This window comes from Gossypium raimondii, chromosome 9 (assembly GCF_025698545.1).
Source record: "Gossypium raimondii isolate GPD5lz chromosome 9, ASM2569854v1, whole genome shotgun sequence".
Classification (NCBI taxonomy): Eukaryota; Viridiplantae; Streptophyta; class Magnoliopsida; order Malvales; family Malvaceae; genus Gossypium; species Gossypium raimondii.
In genome coordinates this window covers 43351266-43373260 of record NC_068573.1, presented here as the reverse complement: position 1 = coordinate 43373260, position 21995 = coordinate 43351266, and the positions used below count along the sequence as shown (strand labels likewise).

Below are 21995 nucleotides of genomic sequence, written 5' to 3'. Positions count from 1 at the left end.
GATTAACTAACCCGAACAATCATTAGTCAAATTAATCGACCTTTTTTAAACCCTTAACTGTTACTCGAACCGAAATTATTTAAAAAAAATTAAGCGAACCGAACTTTTTCGGTTAATTCGGTCGGTTAACCGAATTAACCAAAATTTATATGTTTTTTTTTTATTTTTGATTAAAACAAGTATAAAACATATAAAAAATTAACCAACTTAACCGATCGAATACTTATATATTATAATATTATTTATTAAATTCGGTTAATTCAATTAATTGACCGATTTCGAACCGAATTAACCGTTAACCGAACTTCCAAAAAATTATTAACCGACCCTCGATCGAATTAATTGGGTTTTACTCGAAATTTGCACACCCCTAGGCACATGTGACACATCACTTATCACTATATAGTTGTTTTGTTAGTTTCGTCATTACTTAAAATTAGAATAATTAGTTTACTCTTTGATCTAAAATTAAAAAATGAATTTACATTTATTTTAAATATAAAAATTAATTATTTTTTAATAAAAGATAAAATGAAATTCACTCCTAATATAAACCCCTTTCTAATAATTTTACCTTACTTTATATATAAAAACATTTTAATAATTTTAAATTTAAATTAATATGTAGCAAATCACGAAAAAAAATGCATCAACATGACATTTCTCGATAATTTGTTGTCCTAAATAAAACCATGCATGCCACGTAACAGAAACTTGAATCTAACACGTGCACATGAAAATATGACGACATTCACTCCCACTTCCTATTCAAAATATTAAATCTTTATTTTCTTTCCCTTTTCTCTATAATATTTTTCCTTCCGCTCGTTCCCCATTTTCGGTTCATTTCTCCCTTTATAGGAACGATCCCCTAAATTATTTTTTGTTAAAATTACCCTTTGCTGAAACGTAAGATCCCCTGGTTTCATTCTCGCTTTTCTTCTCCCTTTTTTTATCTTTAAGTGATCAAACAGGGAACAATTTGTTGGTCGTTTCTTTTGTGTTTGTGGATGCCCTTTTGCCCCTGGATCGTAATTTATTACGTTCTATTAGGATGTTAAGTTTAATGGGAATGAAAAGATGATGAATTTGGTTATACTTCTATGTGTGTGTTTGTGCGCGCTCGCGCGTTTCTGATGCTATATTTCTCTATTTCAAGAATGCCTTCTATCTGTTTCCAATGCTTTAAGGAAGAAAATGGGGATCCATATGAATCTCAATTTTTTTTTTCTCTTTTTCGATTAGGCTACATTCTTAGGGTAATGGGTAGTTTCTTAAGGATAAACGAGATTTGTATTTGTAGTATTCTAATGCAAATGTGTAGTCTAAAGATTTATGCTTTAAATGTGTAATGTAAAGTGACATAGTGGACAAATTAAGGCATTTTTATATCCTTTTATGGAAATGATCACAAACTTCTTGCTTTCAGCATTATTAGATTTTCCACTTTTAGACTGGAATATTGCATCTTAGGATTGTATATTGATTTATGAATCAAAATCGATGGTAGAAGAATAGGAAAATTGTTGATTCGTGAGATGGTTTTAATATGTAGTGTTTGTAATCGTGACACTTATAACCAGCAAGCAGCATTTGAAGTTTGTGCCTTTTTCAGTGTGCTAATTAAGAATTTTATATACTAGATTTGCAGCAGTATTAATATCTATGGATTACTGGGAATTGAAGTGCAGACTTGAATCTTCTATCTTTACATATTTTGCATTTAGATTTTCGTCAGAAGAATATGAAGCTGCTAAGGTTGGATCTTTGCATCTAGGTAGTGTGTGTATGAACAAACTTGTCAAAATTTCTAAAACCTTGCATCTTTGGTTCAGGGTTACATGCCAATCCAAGTAATTAAAGAGTTTTGAAGTTGTTTCTCTAATTACAAGCATTTACTCACATCTATAGATTCTTTTGATGGCAATCTATTCATATTTACATTTTAATGGCAATCCAGCAGGAAAATATTTCTTGCTAAGACATTGTGCTAAGGCAATATTCTTTGTTTAAGAATTCGATATCAGTTGAAAGGTTATCAGTATTTTTCTTCCGTCTTATGTTCTTTATGTCAAATATACTATGAGGCTTTTCATACTGGCTTTCAATCTCAGTTACTTATAACTCTAAAGTCTAGGAATGTTTTACATGGATAATTAAATATTGTATGGCCATTTTTCAAAAAAGTGTGTTCTTTAACGTCTTTGTTTATAAAAAAAAAAAAACATTTCACTTAGCTTTAATTCGACTTTGTTAAACTGATGTACTTTTTTCTTAAGTTATTGGCTCATATTTGAGTTAAAGTTTTTGATCTGCATGCCGAGCTGTTGAGCTTCATATTGATTTCAGGATTTTTAGGCTAGCTATTTCCCGAAGATTAAGGAGCAGTGAATTAAATTGGTCATAATTTAGAGCTTGTTATCCAGTGTAATTCAGAAATTGAAAATAAGCATGAGCATCAAAAAAAATTGTCTGGACCTTTTCGAATTTCTAAGGATTTGGTTTGTCTTTTTAAGAATTTCATGCAAGTGTAACTTTGGTTGATATGAGGATTTCTTTGGTTATGTAGACTGCGTTAAATATTCAGAACTCACTACATCGACACCCTGTTTTGGATTAGTTCACTCAAAAGTATATACTTGTTTTTATCTCTGCATCAACATTTATTTTTGGTGCAGGACATAAAATTTGAGGGTTCTTAGAATGCAGCCTCTAGGATTCTACAAGTTAACATGTGCCCTTCTCCCATAATCAGACTAGTTTTTTTCTAGAATGTTTTAGAAATAAGAACATTTTGGACATGGAAGTGTGTAAAATGTGAAGTTCATTTCATAAGTTTTAATCTTGCAGAAGTGCAAAAAGTAATTTTGTGTTGATATTCTGCAGGTAGTTTGGAGTCTGCAATATTGGCTTAAAATGTCTTCCCCTAGCAAGAGGAGGGAAATGGATGTAATGAAGTTGTAAGTTTCTCTTACATATTTTATGTTCAGAATAGTTTGCTACTGTAATGCTTTTACTGATAGTATTTTGTATGGTGTTTTGGGCACTTTTCTTTGCAATTTTCTAAAGCAGTGCTAGTAATTAGTGTGGCCAAGGCACCTAGACCGGCTGTCTTAATCACATAACAAGTGATGGATAAGTTGGGATGTTTTGAGTTGTAACCTTTTTAGTTATTAGGAGTAGCATCATGAAGATGTTCGTAGCAGAGATGGTAAATTGAATTTGTTGAATGAGAACATCTATATTCTGAAAATTGGATTTCATAGGGTGGATGGGACTATAACTTGAATGGCCATTATTCATTAAATACTCTGAAAGTCAACTGTCTGTGATACTGTTTTGTTTCTTTTCTACAATTAAGAAATCCATGAACAGTAAAAAATGTCAATGATTTTCAGCTTTCACCTTTACTCAGCAGTGAGTTTATTGCATTTTTATAGGGCATCCTCTCACTTTTAACAGACCTAGTGACAGATTTTTCTTTTTGTTTGCCTGAGTGATTATTTCAATTCTTGATACTTTTAGTTTATTCAAATGAACTATTTCCATTTCCACTTCGTGAAAGCTTTGCTGAATTTAGAAATTGCTGCTAAACTTGGATTTTAGCCTGAGTTGCTGATGAGTTTTTTATTTTTAATTTTATCTAGGATGATGAGTGATTACAATGTAGAAACAATAAATGATGGGCTCAACGAATTCAATGTCAAGTTTCATGGTCCCAAAGAAAGTATGCTTATACTAATCTGTTCAATTTATGTTCTCTTTTTCATGTGTGTTTGATATGATCCCTCTCACATAGTATTTATATGTTTAAGCATGTACTTCAGGTAGTCACCTGGTTGTTATTATTTTTATTTTTATTATTATTATAGAGAGAGGATACAATATCTATTTATCATTACAAAGTAAACAAAACACCTAGATGATCCAGTTCCCAAAATTTGCATCCATAATACGAAAGAAAAATAGGTGCTGGACCAGCAGAGAACTGTTCCATAGTGTTATATATGCTTATAAATTTGGAAATTTGTTGATAATTTTATTAAATTTATTATATACTTAGAGGGCTTTATCTATGCTACAGCTTATAACAAATTGTTTCTATTGCTAGTCCAAGTACTTGTTTTTAATCCACTTTGACTTCTTTAATATCAACTTCAATGCATACAGGTCTCTATGAAGGTGGGGTTTGGAAAATCCGGGTTGAGCTTCCGGATGCTTACCCATTCAAGTCTCCTTCTATTGGATTTGTGAACAAGATATTCCACCCAAATGTTGATGAACTGTGAGGAATTCATAATTTCAGAAGTGACTCTTACAAACTGTATTATCTGCTGTTTAGTTTTTTTCATTCTTTAACTGTCTTCAAAAATGGTCCCTTTGAGCTTTCATGGTCAGCCATCTAAAATTTGGAATTGATTTGCTAAGAAAAATATTTAAGATGCTCTTGTATTAATTGTTAGTAGACAAGGATTCTGGTAACCTTTTTGTATTTCTGGGTATGCCATGCTGATTCTTGTTCAAAGTTGTCAGAATCCGATTTTTTTTCTGTATTCAAATAATTGCAGGTCTGGTTCTGTTTGCTTGGATGTTATTAACCAATCATGGAGTCCAATGTTCGGTAAGCATCAATTGGATTAACATTGCTTACAAGCAGGAGACCTTCTTCATTTTCTTGATTGACACCTAACATACATTTTTTGCATTAATAATATCCTTGCTTCTTCCATATACAAATTAGTACTTTTTTTTCTTTTCTGGAATTTGTAATGGAAACTGAGCTATATACGACTTCTTTTTCCTGTTATTGCAGATCTTTTAAATATTTTTGAAGTTTTTCTTCCACAGCTCTTGCTTTATCCAAATCCTTCAGACCCTCTAAATGGGGATGCAGCATCATTAATGATGAAGGATCGAAAGCAATATGATCAAAAAGTAAAAGGTAAAATATATTGAATCGGTTTATCTTCTTTTCCTCCATTCTGAATTTTGCTCTAGTCGAATGGCTCCAATGTACACTATGCATTTGGAAATTTTGTGATCCGGTGGTAAACTCAGGATTACTGCTTTATTACATTTATCCATGAGTGTGTAAGAAATAGAGGGTGGTTGTTGACTAAGTTTTCATTTCTAGGCTGAGTGATATAACTAGTGTCTTCTTTTTCCCCTTCATGGAAGCAGAATACTGTGAGCGATATGCAAAGAAAGAAGACATCACGAAATCCGCAGCTGACAAGGAAACTGATGACGAGGATGACATCACTGATGAAGATACTGGATCTAGTGATGATGAAATTGCTGGACATGCAGATCCATAACCTACCTTGGAAGATCTGGCTTCTACGAATTAAACATTTGATAAAAGCGATGATGAACCCCCTTTGTTGTTCTCATCGGCATATATTAGATAAAAATAGAACTGGCAAGTAAAGTTAGTGATTTCAATATGGTAGGGCTTAAAAGGAAAAAAAAAAAGCAATAACTATTGATACATTAAACTCAAATATTCTTATTAAACACCAGCTTGTATCTTCTTTCCCCGTAGATCCTGTACTAAGGGAATACATGGTCATGTATTTGTATTTGTATGTGGTTGGTATTTGATTAAATTTGAATAAAGATTTTAGTAACATTTGTTTTTAGCCTCATGCTAGAATAATAAAAGGTTATTTGTTAATAGGAAGAGAATCCTTGGAAAAGTTGCAGTTTTACTTTTGAGATTTATGCTTTTCTAGGACCTGAAGCATTTGGCCCGTGTGTTAGACGGCAACCGAGGAAGACATGCACTGTATTGCAAGGATTCTTTGACACTTTCACCTTGCCGGCAGTCAATTTTAAATGCCACTTTGGTTTATTGACCCATTCCTTGCTCATTATTTGACTGTCTTACAGAACGTAGCAAACCACCTACTCAAATTCAGCCATATGGCAAAGCAAAAGTTGGCAGAGCATGTAAACCATTTTATTTCTGTTTGTTCTTCAACAATTCGTGAACAAGCAATCCCTTTTCCTTAAAGTTGGTAGAAACCTTGCTTCTGTTTGTAAGTTGAAAATGAACCGAGTTTCAATCCGGGTACTGCCCCTTTTGATCTTTCTGCTCTTCAATGTCTCAAATTCAGATGATGATGAAGTAAAGCAATCCCTGGTGAGATTCATGGACAAACTTGCAGGTGTAACTGCAAAGACAGATCAAAGTTGGGGTTGGAACATGACATCAGACCCCTGCACACACAAATGGAAGGGCGTATCGTGCGACACTCAGTTGCGGTCTGTCAAGAAAGTAGTTCTTGATGGGTTAAATCTCACTGGAGTTCTCGATATTGGTTCAGTTTGCAAGGCAAGTTCCCTTCTCGTGTTTAGCCTCGTCAAGAACAATGTTGCTGGATTGATATCGGAAGAGATGGGGAATTGCAAACGTTTAACTCATCTGTATTTAAGTGGTAACCGGTTATCAGGTCACCTTCCGGATTCTCTGAAAGAGTTGAGTAACTTGAAAAGATTTGATATATCCAACAATAACTTCTCTGGAAAGGTTCCCGATTTGTCTCGAATTTCGAAGTTGATTACGTTTTATGCTCAGAATAATCAACTTAGCGGAGAGATACCAAAGCTTGATTTCTCCAATCTGATGCAGTTCAATGTCTCCAACAACAACTTCAATGGTCCACTTCCTGATGTAAAAGGCCGGTTCTCTGCTGAAAGTTGGTCGGGTAATCCAGAACTAGGTGGAGAATTTATCTCAAAGGAATTCCCACCATCAGCAGCAGCAGCACCATTATCTCCACGAAAATCTAAAGATTCATCAAGGAGACTGCTTCTTATCTACTTTGGTTATGCTGTTCTTGGACTTATTATTTTGTTGGTAGTTGCCTTCATATTAATCAGCAAAAAGAAGCTGAAAGAAGCCGAGGCTGATGTTGCGAAAAAGGGAGTGAACGCATACACTAGCAGTACTTACGATGTATCTAAGATCACTGAGCATAAGTCAGAATATTCAGCAAGTTATGAAGAGAGTAGAGCGGCAATGTCACCCCTTGTAGTTCTTAGAAGTCCAAGGGCCCAAGGTTTAAGGTTCGAGGACCTGCTTCGTGCTCCGGCTGAATTGCTTGGAAAGGGGAAACATGGAAGCATCTACAAGGTAATGCTTGATAATGGGTCGACAACCTTGGCAGTGAAGCGGGTAAAGGACTGGAGTGTTACAAGTCAAGCCTTCAGGAGAAGAATGCAGAGATTGCACCAGACAAGGCATCCGAATATACTGCGATCACTAGCTTTTTATAGTTCCAAGCAAGAGAAGCTCTTGGTATATGAATATCAACCAAATGGCAGTCTTTCCAAGCTACTCCACGGTAATTTCATTGTCACCTATGCTTGTTGGTTAGCAACTAATTGGGCTCTGTTCATCACTACTGATATGGTTCCTTGTTGATTCAGGATCCCGAAATGGCCAGGCATTCGACTGGGGAAGCAGGATAAACGTTGCAGCTACTGTTGCTGAGGCATTAGCATATATGCATGAGGAGCTGAGTGAAGACGGAATCGCACATGGTAACCTGAAATCAGCAAACATACTGTTCAACAACAACATGGATCCTTGTGTGAGTGAATATGGGCTAATGATTTCCCAAAGTGAAAATCCATCATCGAATTCCCACTCCAACAGTTTCAGCTTGGATCCTGCCCGTATCCGTACAAGCTTTAAAGCAGACATCTATGGTTTTGGGGTGATCCTTCTTGAACTTGTAACAGGAAAACCGGTCCAGGGTGATGAGTTGGAATTGATTCAATGGGTTAACTCAGTGGTTAGAGAGGAGTGGACTGTTGAAGTGTTTGATAAAGGCTTACTTCTGGAAGGTGCAAGTGAAGAGAGGTTGCTGATCCTTTTGCAGATAGCATTGAAGTGCATAAATCCTAACCCTTATGAAAGGCCCAACATGGACCAAGTTGCTGTTATGATCAACACGCTAAAAGATGAAGAGGATAAATCAAGCCCCTATGTATGAACCACTCCAATTCCATACTTTTGCATTAATTCGACTGTTCATCAATCGGTCCAATTTTCATTTCTGTAATTTATTAAAAAGTTTTTACATTTAATGTATACACTGATTATGTATAAAATACAAAACCTTATTAAATGTAAGATGGCATAAAATTTTAACTTCACTTTTTCTACAAAATTTTGATTGCGGAAAATTACTCATAACTCCCTCCTCAACCCTTAACTAGAAAAATAATATGTTTCAGCACACTCAAACTCACATCTCATTTACTGGCAATAATACTGATACTAATTAGTTAAGACCCAACCGACAATTAAAACTGTAGTTAAATGAGATGATTTTGGTCGGATTAAAAAAGAGTTAATATATAAATTGCTCTCTCAACTTAGCCACTTATAACCAATTGATATTGAAATTATTTTATATAATTAGTACATAAACTTAGAATTTGCCACACTTTGGTATATCTACCATTATGCCATTAAAATATAAAAATATAAAAAAATGTGTTGCCAACTTTTCCTTAGATTACAACTAGGGTTGATGTTGACAGTGACACTAACATTTGAGAAATGTAAATGTTAAATTTTGAATTTTTTATATTTTATAATTTTACAATTAATTTTAATTTGAATATAAAATATCTTATAAAATTTAAAGTATTATAAAATTAAAAATAAATATTTGTAAATTATTGTGAACTGATTTGCAATTTAAAGATAATACATAAAGGAAAAGGAAAAAAATTAAAGTATAAATTGAATAATGTATTTTTCAATAAGTGATAGATCACAATTTATCTACCCATCTTTTTCAATGGTTTTATTCAAAATTTTCTATTAAATGATTTTAATATCTCTTATTAAACTTGTTTAAAAATTAAAGATTGAAAATATTAACTTTCAATGAATTGAATTGTTTTTAATGAATTATTAAATAAGGCTTAATTTTTCCACTTATTAACTTATTTTGGATCAAATTTAAAATTTTCTGAATATTTATTTATTTTTGAATAAAATACCAAATATCTCAAAAATTAATTTAACTTTCTTTTGCTTTTGCCGTTTTGGGCAGATTTTTTAAAATTTTCTAAATATAATTTCAAAAATACAAGAGTATAGAAACTCACATCTACTCTCAACCCTAGAATAGATGTATAATACGCTTCAGCACACTTGAACCAACGTCCTCCTAAACTGACAACAATACCGGTACCAATTGAGTTAATACTCAATCCGCATTAAAATATAAATATATAAAAATTAGAAGATAATATCTAAAAACACACGCGTACGTAGTTCGTTGGTTGGTTGGTTAACATTCCATTGGAGATGGTAAATTATGAATGGGGTTAATTAAATCTCGGGGATTTCCTTTTTCTTTTTCAACAGTATGGAAATGAGATGCAGCACGTGATCAAATATTCCATTTTTCCTGTCTTAAAATTACAGTTTAGTGTCTACCTGTTGTCCGTACTCCGTTGCAATCCCGATGATAGAAGTGAAACTCAGAAAGAGAAAATTATTTTTATTTGTAACAGCGACTTAAGTCAACCACTAACTCCCAGCGATCTGGAGAGAAAGAAGAGATGAAAGTGAAGTCGTGGTTAGTTGCATCGGCGCCATTTGCAGCCATGGTGGCTGTGGAGTGCCTGGATGTTGGCTTAACCACCCTCAGCAAAGCTGCCATGTCCAAAGGAATGAGCCACTTTGTCCTTGTCGTCTACTCAAATGCTCTGGCTTCCCTCATTCTTCTTCCGGCGGCTTTTTTCTTCACAAGGTTCTCATCTATCTATCAATTAGATCCATGGATGAGCAATTAATGGTAACTATTTCTGTTTTGGGACTTCCTTATATGCAGGAAAAAGCGGCCACCAATTACTTTATCTTTTCTGTGCAAAATTTTCTGCTTAAGCATTGCTGGGTATGCAATTAAATCTGAACAGAGTTCAATAATTCCTTTATTGGTGAAAAAATTGGGGTATGAAACTGGGTTTTTTGCAGGATCACTTTGATGCAGAACTGTGTAATCACCGGTGTAAGTTACAGCTCTCCAACCCTTGCTTCTGCTCTTGCCAACTTAATCCCAGCTTTCACTTTCTTGCTTGCTGTTATCTTCGGGTTCGTCTTTGCTACTATGCCATTTGTTTTTGTAGTATAAGGCCTAATCAGCTGTCTTTGATCTTTGCTAGCTATAGCAGTTTTTCCATTTTTTCTTTGAACTTTATAGGATGGAAAAGCTAGAGTTGAAAAGCCCAAAGAGTCAGATCAAAGTGTTCGGCACCTTAGTATCCATTTCTGGAGCACTCATTATGACCCTTTACAAGGGTCCTCCAGTACTGTCCCCACCAATTCAACCGCATTTACACCCATCTCCTTCTACCATGTTAACAACATCTAACAATTGGCTCATAGGTGGCCTCTTCATCGCTACTGCCTCTTTGTCACTTTCAGCAAACATCGTTGGTCAGGTAATTTAATATGCTATTTCATAATCCACAATGCTTTGGCTACTTCAAACTGATACTTTCCCTACTAAATTTGAAGGCTGCGGTTCTGAAAGGGTATCCATCGGAGATAATGTTGGTTTCCTTCTATTGCCTCTTTGGGACCATTCAATCTGCATTGGTTACTTTGCTTTTTGAAAGAGACCCCAACGCTTGGATGTTGAGTTCAGATATCGAGCTCATTTCTGTGGTCTACTCAGTAAGCAGACTGCAACTCCCCATGTTAGCTTTGTCATTTTGGCAAATCGAAGCTTAGTAACTGAGACCAATTTCGTTTCAGGCTTTATTTGGAAATGTGGTAACATTCGGCGTACAAGCATGGTGCATACGGCGTAAAGGGCCGGTCTTTGTGGCGTCGTTCAAGCCCTTAAGTATTGCTATTGCTGCCTTCTTGGGGTTCATTTTCCTTGGTGAAACGCTTTATATTGGCAGGTACGAATTTCCTTATTATCATTTTTAATTTGCGAATTTTTGCAAACTTAGTAAACCGTTCATGAACATAAGCAGGGCCTCACCTATTAATTAGCAAATGAGCATAAATAAGTTTAAAACTAGATAAAAACGAGCGTATTAATTTGCTTACCCTCGTAGTAGCAACGAGATAAAATATAAAATATTTGAAGCCGAAGTATAAGTTGTGTTGTGCCAATAGGATAAAAGAGAGTAAATTATTATATTAGAAAATTGTACAGGTTTATATTTTATTGCAAAAGATATAAGTGAAACATTATAAATAAAGAGGAAAAAAATGTCTTAGAAAGAATATGACGGATGATTCAAAGATGGAGGAACAACCCTCATTTGTAGTAGTACAAAATCTCCACAACTTTGTATTTTTTAGACGTGGGATTGTGTTATTTCAACAAGTTGATTATTATAAAGCGATGTACTGGAACACAATAATAAGCTACAAATAGACGACTGGTTGATTTCACAAGGGATACTCTAAACAAAAATTCCTTAACTTGGACATAAAATCAAAGGGCCTTTTGAGAAAAACATTGTGTAAATTGGTCTGAATTTTATGGAATTATTCATTTAAGCCAAATAGCTTCTTACAATGATGTTTATTCTCTATCTGCGTCATTTACTGCTTATGTTTAAAGGCTCTAGCGAGGCTCATAGTTGTGACTAAATCAGGGGTTTTATGTATTTGAGCATTTAATCGGATGGAATCATCCAATCCAGCCATAAATAGCCTAACATGTTGTTTTGCCCGAATGTACTGACTAGCTCGTCTTAATTTTTGTCGCAATTGTCAATGATAAAGCTCTACCCTTCCTATCTGTTTCAAACTAACCAAATCTCCCAAGCGGAAGGACCAAAACAGAGGGAGCAATAATTGCTGAATTATAATCATTTCAGCACACCCCTCTAACTTAATCTGATAATATCAAAGTTGTGCCTCATTCAGCATGTGGAAGGTTTGCCAAACTTACTTTATCTACCTCAATCCTGTGTTGGTTTTCGAAAAACTATTCACACCGATCCATCAAACTAATTTCATTACTTGGGAATAGATTTTTCAAGTGGGGAAATTGCCCCACTCGGGGGTGTTTCCGTCACGCCTCCTCCAACAGCTGATGGAAGATGGGAAGTATTAAATCACCCTTCAACGGACCCTATTTAAAATTTCCTTTCTACGTACGTGTTGGCTGAAACCTACGCACACAACCCGAATAAGTAAACATGCAATGGTATTAGCTCACCCTATAAGTTTGAAAGCATAATAGGTCTTTGCACTTATATTCTAATCTTATGATGCCATGTTTGTTTTATTTTACTTTTGCAAAACTCTCTTAAGAGTACCATTTCTTTGTTTCTTGCTATAATGCAATGTGATTCATTCATCAGCTTTTCCTTCTCTATGCGCAAAACTGCTTTTGGAAATAGGATTGTTTACCTTCGTAAAGTTATACATATTTGCGTTAGAATTAACACCACAAGAGCAGTGTTTGGCAGATGAGAAAGGTCAAGAAAATCAAGAGAGAAAAAAACTTGAAACGAACTTCTATCAATTTGAGTTTGTAGACTTATCTCTTTGGGTTATTCTTAATCAATATTTCTATTACATCTCTTAAAATTCAGTGGCATTGTGATATGTTCCGCTTTTGTTATAGTGGATCTACATCACAAATTTTATAGTAATTGATCTAAGTTACCATAGACGAATGAAGCTGTATTGCATGCAGCTATCACCACTTTTACCGAAACTTAACAATGAGTTAATAATACTAGTACTCCTTTGCAGTATTGTGGGAGCAGCCATAATTGTAACGGGCTTTTATGGGGTGATATGGGCACAGTCGGACAAGGAAGAAGTGGGCAAGACAACAACCACCCCTCTCTTAGATGGACATGATGTAGATGCCTAAATGATTATATCTTTCTTTTTCTCAGAATTCTTAGTAGTTACCAGAAATCCAGCTGATGTATATGCATGTGTGTATATTCTCCTTGTATTCACATGCCAAAGGAGAAATTGTAGTTATAGTTATTGCTGTTGGCATTAACCGGAGGTATATATGAACTGAGTTGAATCAAATTCGGTCCAAACGCAAGCCAGATTTCCAGTTTAAAGCAAGACACACGAAAACATTATTGTTTCAATTCTAGTGAAGTAATAAGAAAGCATATATTGAAACTAGGCTTTCGTTTTTCAGCTATAGTAGCTACCATAACAAACAATTGCTTGACATTTCTTTAAAAAGAATTAAGTACAAAAAGAAATGTTAGACAATCAGATGTGGAAATGCAAAGTCAGCCATGACATAGTGCAGAAAGGCTTTTAATACACATAAGCGAGGCATCGTGTATCTTAAATCTAGGGCTGATAAAAGAAAATTAAGAAATTGAAAAACAATTCCATATGGTATTTGGACCCCTTTTCTTTTCACAAATTAAAAATTTGTGATTATCGCTATTTTTTAAATTAATAATTAAATTATTTTTTATTTTATATTTAAAATAATGAAAATAACTTAATCTTTTTACTTGAAAATAATATATTTTTTTTATTTATTGTAATATGTGTTTTAAAAGTTGCTTTCTCAAATATGTTTTTTTAGGGATAGTTCAACAATCATGAGTGTCAAGTTTTGTGTATTGATTCCAATTCTAAATTTTCTGTACCCGTTAGAATCGAGGTGATGATTATCAAATAGTTAAAGGTATCTCAACATCTATGGATGTCGAGTTTTTGGTAAACTACTTAAATTTTAAACTATAACGATATAATTTAATTTTGTAAATTGTTTGAATAATATTTAAATAAAGCTCGACAATAGTGGGTATTGATGTCCACTCTAGAAATTTTAAAAGAACTTATCATAAATTGTAATCATTTATTTAAAGAGTGAAACGGTTATTTAAATTAAGATCAATAACGATGGGTGTCGAGTTTTTTAAATAAAAAAGAAAAAGAAACTAACCGAACCCTAACCCTAAAATCAATAAATAATCTATCCTAGTTGGTAGATTTCACATAAAAAGCATAAGGTTTATCCTTCGCGTTATGTATCATCTTACATACCTAAAGCCTCTTTTGGTTACTATGATAACATGAGAAAAAATATTTATTTATATGTATTATAATAGGTAGGCATAAAATGAAGAATAGTCTATATAAATTTAAATTGAAATTAGAAAGATGAGAAAGACTCTTGTAGAAAACAAGACTTCTTTAAAATAAGCGATGTTTTTTTCCTTTTCTTTGCTAAAAATAAGTTATGGGAGTGACTAAATATTATCAATTGAGTTAGTTTATTGTTAACCCATATACTAAAACATATGTAAAAATTAATACTCCTACCAAACGTGTTGGTGTGTGGGGATAAAAAAAAACTTATGAGAAATTAATGAAGGCTTCAAGACGTGTAACAACGTCACTTTCTTTAAGGTTCTATCCGTCCCATCTATATTTTGGTGTACAAAAAAGTTACTGAAAAATAACCTCGAGGATACTATGAAGCCTAATGACTATCGACGTTGTGTACTGACGGAAACAATCCACTGAGTATTGAGCAGAGCAAAAATATCAATATCTATAAAGAACTTCTGCAATAATTTTTTAAAGAACAATCTAACAATATTAAAAGATGGAGGAAAATAGAAAAAAACTTTTGACTTGTTTGGGGTACCAAACAAATTAATTTTGACTATTATTTATAGGAGTTCTCATGTCTCTTCATAGAGACATAACTGTTCAAATAGTCACATCTTTTAGCAATAAATAAAATTATTCAATAGATATCTACTTGAATAATTATGACTCTTTGTTAATAATTAAATGACATGACTTTTGGTAACAAGAGACATAACTCATCACTATAAATGTGACAACTCTTGGTTAATGGCCAAGTGACATAACTTTTGGTATTCAAGAGACCTAATTTATCACTATAAATAGTGACAACTCTTAACCAAAAGTGACACTTTATAACATATTTCGTTTCTAGTTAAAACAACTTATATTCCAAGATTTATAACATAGACTAAAACATGTGTAATCATATATAAATTTCGTTTAGCTTATGGTTATTTTAAATCAACAATGAAAATACATATTATAGATAAACTTTGATTAGTATATCATTTATCAATTAATACACTTAAATAATGTCTCGTAAATAGCACTCAAATGCTAGTTACCAATATCACGATTTGAATAAAACAAATCATTAAATATCTCAAGTTTATGAGAAATAAAGAAAACTTTTGTAGTGAAAAATTTCACACACAATTTGGATGAACTCCAACCAAATATCTATATATAATGTACCAATAAGTACACAAATATTTCTTTGGAAAGTCATAATTTTTCATATTAGGAAGTTTATCAAATAAACATGATTATTCGAAATTGAAATCATTGAACAAACATATGTTTCATTTTTGTTGATTTATAAAAAGAGGATAAAATCTTAACAGCAAATCAATTAGTACGACTCGAATCTAGATCATATCTAAGGTGGTGAACACCCTATACTATCATACTTATGTCACGGGTCACAGTTCAAAGCCCGTGACCATCACATCAAATGCATCCAATGGAGGTCTATTGCTCAGATGGAGATCATTTGGCCCACGAGAACTGGCCCGATTCAAAGAGCTATTGAATAAGTCTGTCAGATTAAAGCCTGGTTGGCCCGATAATGAAGACATGGCAACTTAGGCTAATATGGTAACTAATCTTAAAAGATAGAGGGAATCATATCTTGTAAATATTAGATTAGATTTGATATGGCATATCTTGTAAATCCCTAAACTAAAGGGATACGGCTAATCTCGTCCGTCGATGTAAATGTATCTTGACCGTCGGTTTTAGGGGAGCTCAACTATAAATAGAGAGCCTCCCCCTCAGTTGTACTCATTTCTGTTATTGTTTCATTATTCTTTGTGAATAAGAGAATTGAGAGCATTTACTCAAACACTTTGCAAGCGTTCTTTCTGTTGTTCTTTTGTTTAGCTTCTTTTGGCATAAATCGCTTCCACTCTTCAATTTGGTGCCTTGGAGGAGTTTTTAATGAATCCTCACTTGAGTTAAGGCTAACTTAGGCGAGTTTGGACGAACGGATCGCCTAAGGCCGTACGGATTGCGAAACGAAAGGTCTAGCCCCATGACACTTACACATGATTCAACAAACATATATTTTCAAGGGTACAACCGAAATTTTGGTGTGATTGAATTGATTGATTGATGATTTTAAATTGCATATTCAAGAGAAAACCAATCTAAGCTAATAGCTTTTACCCATTAAAATGCTTGGATTGCAACAAACTTTGGCCTATTCGCATGCCTATGTTGAGTCTGCAATACATCCAATATTTCAAAATATTTTTTTCTGTTAGTGTTTTATTTATCCAATATGAATAGCATGTAGACTTGTTCATGGTTTGGATCACCCGATTTGAAGGTCTGCTCAAAAAGTTGGAGAATTTGGAGAAAAATATAAATTTGAAAAATGATTTCAGAAAGAAAAAGGTTTGTATCCTAAATGGGTCAAACCTCAAGTAAACTATTTTTTGCTCGGACCAACCCGAATTTGTAAAAAAAGAATTTGTTGCTATTTTTTACTTTTTTATTTTTTTCATTATTTTGTTATTATTTCGCTGTTATATTGCGCTACTATTTTGTTGTTATTGTTTGAATATTATACAACTCTTGTTTTATTATTAATTTTGTTACTATTTTAAAGGTATTTGCTTGCTAATTACATTTATCTTAGTGTTATTTAAGTATTTTTTTATTTTTTATTTATTGAGAAACATTTATTTTAGTGTTTCAGTGTTTTTGATGTATTATATATTTAAAATTTATTTTCATATAAAAAATGTCAGTACAGATCGAGTTCGTGCAAAATTTTAAACTCATTTCTGTTAAAATGTTTACACCATCCCTTTATGCAAAATGGAAAAGAATCTTAGGAAGAATTCATAAATTCATAAATGCCTCAAGGCTGGAGACGGGATATCTGAAATTAATGGATCATAACAGCAGGTATGCTATGCCAAAACAAAGGCCTTCTCCTATTGGTCATTTAAACAGGCACTGCCTTTTAGCTGTTAATACCATTAATTTAGACTACTTCTTCAAACTCATCTGAGCTTAGCATTCCTGGTCTAAGCTTAATTTCTGATGTGCAGAATCTATTATATGGCAAGCACAGAGCATACTCTTAAACTCACGAGAGATTTTCTTTTATAGATATGCCATGCTCAGGCAGGAAAAGATTAAGGAAATTTAGCAAAGTATGATTTTTTAAAACACACTGATTATTTTATTTTTCAAACTCGTTATATCTTACAACTGAACATCTTCCTTTCTTATATAGAGAAAGAAAGCTAGATGAGCAGATAAGAAGGAATCTGCTTTTTCTTTTTAGTACAATGACTCATCAAACCTTTTTTCAAAAGCAAAGTACAATAATTTACATAAGGACGGTGACTCACTCTTAAGCAAAAACACAATAATTCACAAATGGATGATGACTCATATGCTATCAGTGTCATAATTTGTGCTTATGTCAGAGGTGATGTTCAATTCTTCTATCTTTCTTTTCTTTTCCTCTCTAGCTGTATATGACTTTAATTTCAGTTGTTCAATTCTTTTTTCTAAGTCATCAGGAGGTTTGTCTTCATTCACGTCTTTTGGTACTGGTGTGTCTTTCATGATTTGACTGCAAAACATTGGATACTCTTGTGACCACTCCTTTGGATTTGGTATGTTGGAGTGATATTCTCTTAAGGCTTTTTTCAATTGTTGTTGATAAGGTGTCGGTGGATCTTTTTCTATATCCCATGGTGCCAAATTTTCCCTTGATGGCCAAATTTCTAAGGGAATGACCTTATTAATTTGACACAAATACTTTTGCAAATCCTTATAATTATAACTGTTTAGGCTTACTTCTGAAAAATAAGTATTATGAATCCATGCACTAGGGAAGGCTTCTAATTGTGTGGCTGGACCATTTTGCATAAAGTATTGAGGTTTATAGAAGATGATTAAGATCCATTGGACCCTGGTATTCCTGAGGAATTCAAACATGATCATATCGGCCCATTGTTCTAAAAGGTAGAACCATTTCAAAAAGGTTGCCAGGTTTTTCATTTCAGGACTGATTTCATCTTGAATAGCCATAGTCAGAAAATGTTGGAGATCTGGGATGAAGAACTCAATTCCTATGTGGAATAAATGAGTTAAGTACCAGAACATCCATTTCAATTCTTCAGGAAATTCACCAAACTGGAACTTTAGAGGATGAATAAATGGATATTTAGGGTGAAGTCATAGAGGTTTTAAGAATAATCCTCCAAAATCTTGGAAAATGCTTAGTTGATAGAAAAGCATCATGTTATTGGCTTCTCTGTGAAATATTTTTTCTAATATTAGGCTCAAAACCTCTGGAGAATGATCAGGATAAGAATTTGGTTGGCAAGGTATTGAAAATGGTGATGGTGGATTTTGAAAGATTTTCTTTTTACCTTTTCCCTTGAAGGAGGATGAAGATTGAATCATGAGATTTTCAGGGAATTTTTCAGGAGGTCTGGTGAGAATATCAGCAAGAACATTGGTTTTTCCTTTTATGTGAATGACATTAAAAAAATAATTTTGAAAACCATTCAGCCCATCTAAGGAGTTGGGGATGAGGTACTTCTTTTTGTTTGAATTTCAGCATCTTGGGGAAGGAAGACGTGTCCATTTCAACAAGGAAATGATATCCAAGTAAATGGAATTAAAATGTGGACCTCTTTTGACTGCAAGGATTTCTTTGAAAGTGGAGTGGTAATGGATTTCAGCATCTGTAAATCTTCCACTTTTGTATCCACATAGTCATCTTTTGCCATATTCTTCTTGAAATAAGATAGCTCCCCAATATTCGTCACTAGCATTTGTCTGTAAGATTCTTTTTCCTTCTGAAGGAATTTACAAATGTGGTAGATGAGCTAGCTTCTCTTTGAGTTTTCTAACTACTAAGGTCTATTTGGCTTTCCAGGGAGGAGGATTCTTTTTTAGCATACTTCTTAAAGGATTTGTAAATTTTGAGATTCTTAGAACAAAGTCTCTGAGATAATTTACAATTCCCAAAAATTGCTGGACTTATTTCTGAGAAAGATTTCTGGCTGAAAATTTCTTCAACTCTTCTGCAATACTCGGATGAGGCTGATACCTGCCTTCTTTGATAATTATACCAAGGAATTCTATTTCTTCTCTGTTAACTTACATTTTTATTTCAGAAAGCATGATCTCATATTGAAGAATAACTTGCTTGAATTTTTCAAGGAGGGTTGCATGACTTTCTTGATATGGGTTGTATAAGAGAATGTCATCTATGTAGATCAAAGCTTGAGTCATTATAGGCTGAAAATTTTTTATCATGGCCTTCTGGAATAGTGATGGAGCAGTTTTTAGCCCAAAGGGTATAACTGTCTATTGAAAGTGTTTGTTTGGGATATAAAATCTCGTCTTGGGTTTATCTTCTGGATCTATTCCCAATTGCCAAAATCCTACTTTTAGATCAAACTTGGAGAAAACTCGGGCTTTTACAGGGCTTGAGAATATTGAATTTTTGTTGGGCAAAGGAAATTTGTCATCTTGTAGGAAGTGATTAAGAGCCTGATAATTGATTACCAGCCTTAATTTTCCTCTGGCCTGTTCTGATCTTTTGTTGACATAAAATGCTTCACAAGCCCACTATGAATTTGAAGTTTCAATCAATCATTCATCTTGTAATTGTTGGCACTCATTTTCAGTTAGCTTCAAATGTTTTGGGTTCATCCCCATATGACTAGCTTTGGTTGGATTGATATCTTCATTCTTCTTAAAAGGGAGTCTGATGAAGAATTCAGAGTTTTTCCATAGAGGATTTTTATATTTTTGAAGGAACTCTGAATGTGATTTTGCACATGACTTTTCTTTCAATTCTTCTACGATCTCTTAGATCTTCTCAGAATATATTGATAATAACTTTGGAATAGGCACAAAATATCTAAACATTTGTTTGTACCTTAATTCGTCTGGTAGGATTCTTATCTGTTTAACTTTGGTGTAATGATCAAAGGCAACAATAAGATCTTTTCCAGGAAGTTTTTATCCTAAAACTGTAGTGGTAATGGAGCATGTTAGAAAAAAATGGATTTTGATGGGTTTATTCCTCAAGTGTGTTATGAAGATCTTTTTTGCTGCTGAACTAAAATGTCTGGTATGAGGTTTCTACCATCCTGATGGTAAAACATCTGGATTCATTATGGTTTCTGCTGCTCCGGTATCAACGAACGCAATTACAGTAATAGGCTTATTGTATTTGTCCAAGTAGATAGAGACATGAATATGCGGCACTAAAACTTCTAAGGTTGAAAGAATTTGAAAGTTTGATAGAAGATAATTGAAGGGCATCTAAGATTGTGCCATGAGTATCTCACTTGATGAAGATTTTGAATCACTGTATTCTATGCTTTGGATTACACACACTGATTGATCATTGGGCTCATCATTAATAGAAAATAGGGATTCAATATCATCTTCTTCAGTGATTCTGATTCCTGACTTTTGTCGTATCTGCTGGATTATCTTGGCTCTTTTCTTATTGTTTGGGCATGATTTCGCAAAATGACCCTTTTGATTGCAGATGTAACATCGAGTGGATTTCACTCATTTGGAAAACTTCTTCTTCTTCTTAAGATATCTCCATTTGTATCTTTTTCTGGGAATTTTTGGAGAAAATATCTTCATTTTCCTAAAATGCTTCTTTTTCTTGGTAGGGCAATAACATGACTTGTCATGTCCACACTTAATTTTGATATGCGAGTCATTACAGGCTTTGTCTAATCTTCTGTCACTATGGAGATAATCTTTGAAGACCTTTCTTCTGTTGAACAGATCTTCTAAGCAATATACGTTTCTTGCTGGATTTCTCCCATGGTTAAGTTGAGAATATTTTTGTTTTGACTGTAGAGATTTTGATTTATTGCTACCTGGAGAGAATCTGGAATAGACGCAACAACTGCTTGCTTTAAACTGGGATCCAATCCAAGGGCACAAAAAAGCTTTGTCATCACATAAAAATGCTTAGACAAATCTTTTTTCTTGTAAGAGCAACATCTTCTCTTAAAGAACTCTCTTCTTTTTAGAGTTAACAGATCATCAGGATTTTTAATAAAGTGATTATAGATAATCCTTATTGCTTGAGATAAATTTGTTAACACTAAAAATTGCATCTGGTTTGCTTGGTCAATGGAATTTCACCAGTCTTTTAGCATTCCTGTGAATCGTGAAACAAATTCAAGCAGGACGTTATAATGGCTGTCTTCTGTCAATTTTCTGGTTTCAAGCCATGCATGGAATTCCTGTAGTCTTTCCGGCCACTTGTTTGTTGGAATGTCATCAAGAGTAAAGATCATTTTCCCTGTTCAAACATGGGATGTAGATATTACATTTGAAGGTTCTCCAGCTTCAGTGGTTTATTCTTCTGACATTTCATCAATTTTAACATCTGGATGTATTGTGGCCATTATTTTTTGGGCTCCCAAGTCTGCTTCAGAGTAACTTGCTGATGTCTCTGAATATTCTGAAACAGATTCTGAAGATTCTGATACTTCAACTAGGGATTCTGGAGATATTCCAGTTTCATTTAGAACAGATATCTTTAGAAGTACTTCTCGACTATAATCCCTCAAAAAATTTGTCAAGGGATTATTAGTAGACTGTTTTTCTTTCTAGATCATCAAGGATTTTGATACCTGTCTAAGCAGAGATGGAGGAGTACCCTCCTGTTCATCTTCCTGTTTTTCTACTGGTCTTTTCCCCAGAGCCTTTTCTTTTTGTTTCTTTTCTTCTGCAATTTTTTGCTTTTCTTCCTCTTTTTGGGCCTTGATTTGTAAAAACAAATCATAAATACTTGGTTTTTTCTTTTCTTCAGGTGGAGGAAAATCTATCTTTACATTTCCAGATGATCTTAGCTTATCTAGCTGCCTTACCGAGGGGAATA

The 21995-nt window shown here is 33.7% G+C and overlaps 3 protein-coding genes across 4 annotated transcripts; all 3 read left to right on the top strand.

The window, feature by feature from the left end:
- The first annotated feature begins 774 nt into the window (after window positions 1-774).
- LOC105800013 (ubiquitin-conjugating enzyme E2-23 kDa) lies at window positions 775-5642 on the top strand. The gene is made up of 7 exons (XM_012630861.2): window positions 775-909; window positions 2887-2960; window positions 3648-3727; window positions 4171-4285; window positions 4569-4621; window positions 4814-4942; window positions 5182-5642. The coding sequence occupies exons 2-7, from the start codon at window positions 2917-2919 to the stop codon at window positions 5316-5318; spliced, it is 558 nt and encodes a 185-aa protein (XP_012486315.1). The 5' UTR covers window positions 775-909; window positions 2887-2916; the 3' UTR covers window positions 5319-5642.
- A 147-nt stretch (window positions 5643-5789) lies between these two features.
- LOC105800009 (probable inactive receptor kinase At2g26730) lies at window positions 5790-8166 on the top strand. The gene is made up of 2 exons (XM_012630855.2): window positions 5790-7349; window positions 7435-8166. Exons 1-2 carry the CDS (start codon window positions 6053-6055, stop codon window positions 8001-8003), a joined length of 1866 nt encoding a protein of 621 aa, XP_012486309.1. The 5' UTR covers window positions 5790-6052; the 3' UTR covers window positions 8004-8166.
- A 1300-nt stretch (window positions 8167-9466) lies between these two features.
- Window positions 9467-13054, top strand: LOC105800012 (WAT1-related protein At5g40230). Of its 2 annotated transcripts, none has more exons than XM_052621466.1 (7): window positions 9467-9782; window positions 9864-9926; window positions 10007-10123; window positions 10233-10473; window positions 10550-10708; window positions 10790-10941; window positions 12748-13054. In XM_052621466.1, the coding sequence occupies exons 1-7, from the start codon at window positions 9592-9594 to the stop codon at window positions 12869-12871; spliced, it is 1047 nt and encodes a 348-aa protein (XP_052477426.1). In that variant the 5' UTR covers window positions 9467-9591; the 3' UTR covers window positions 12872-13054. The 2 variants fall into 2 exon arrangements, with proteins under 2 accessions (XP_052477426.1, XP_012486312.1); XM_012630858.2 differs by having other exon boundaries at window positions 9468-9782; window positions 12761-13054.
- The last annotated feature ends 8941 nt before the right edge of the window (window positions 13055-21995 follow it).

Excerpts from the sequence above, each read along its gene's own strand:
- LOC105800009 (XM_012630855.2), top strand. The coding sequence starts at position 6,053 with ATGAACCGAGTTTCAATCCGGGTACTGCCCCTTTTGATCTTTCTGCTC. Across the intron at positions 7,350-7,434 it reads TCTTTCCAAGCTACTCCACG|GATCCCGAAATGGCCAGGCA; the intron begins GTAATTTCATTG and ends TTGTTGATTCAG.
- LOC105800013 (XM_012630861.2), top strand. The coding sequence starts at position 2,917 with ATGTCTTCCCCTAGCAAGAGGAGGGAAATGGATGTAATGAAGTT. Across the intron at positions 3,728-4,170 it reads GTTTCATGGTCCCAAAGAAA|GTCTCTATGAAGGTGGGGTT; the intron begins GTATGCTTATAC and ends CAATGCATACAG. Across the intron at positions 4,286-4,568 it reads CACCCAAATGTTGATGAACT|GTCTGGTTCTGTTTGCTTGG; the intron begins GTGAGGAATTCA and ends AAATAATTGCAG.
- LOC105800012 (XM_052621466.1), top strand. The coding sequence starts at position 9,592 with ATGAAAGTGAAGTCGTGGTTAGTTGCATCGGCGCCATTTGCAGCCATG. Across the intron at positions 9,927-10,006 it reads TTCTGCTTAAGCATTGCTGG|GATCACTTTGATGCAGAACT; the intron begins GTATGCAATTAA and ends GGTTTTTTGCAG. Across the intron at positions 10,709-10,789 it reads TCATTTCTGTGGTCTACTCA|GCTTTATTTGGAAATGTGGT; the intron begins GTAAGCAGACTG and ends ATTTCGTTTCAG.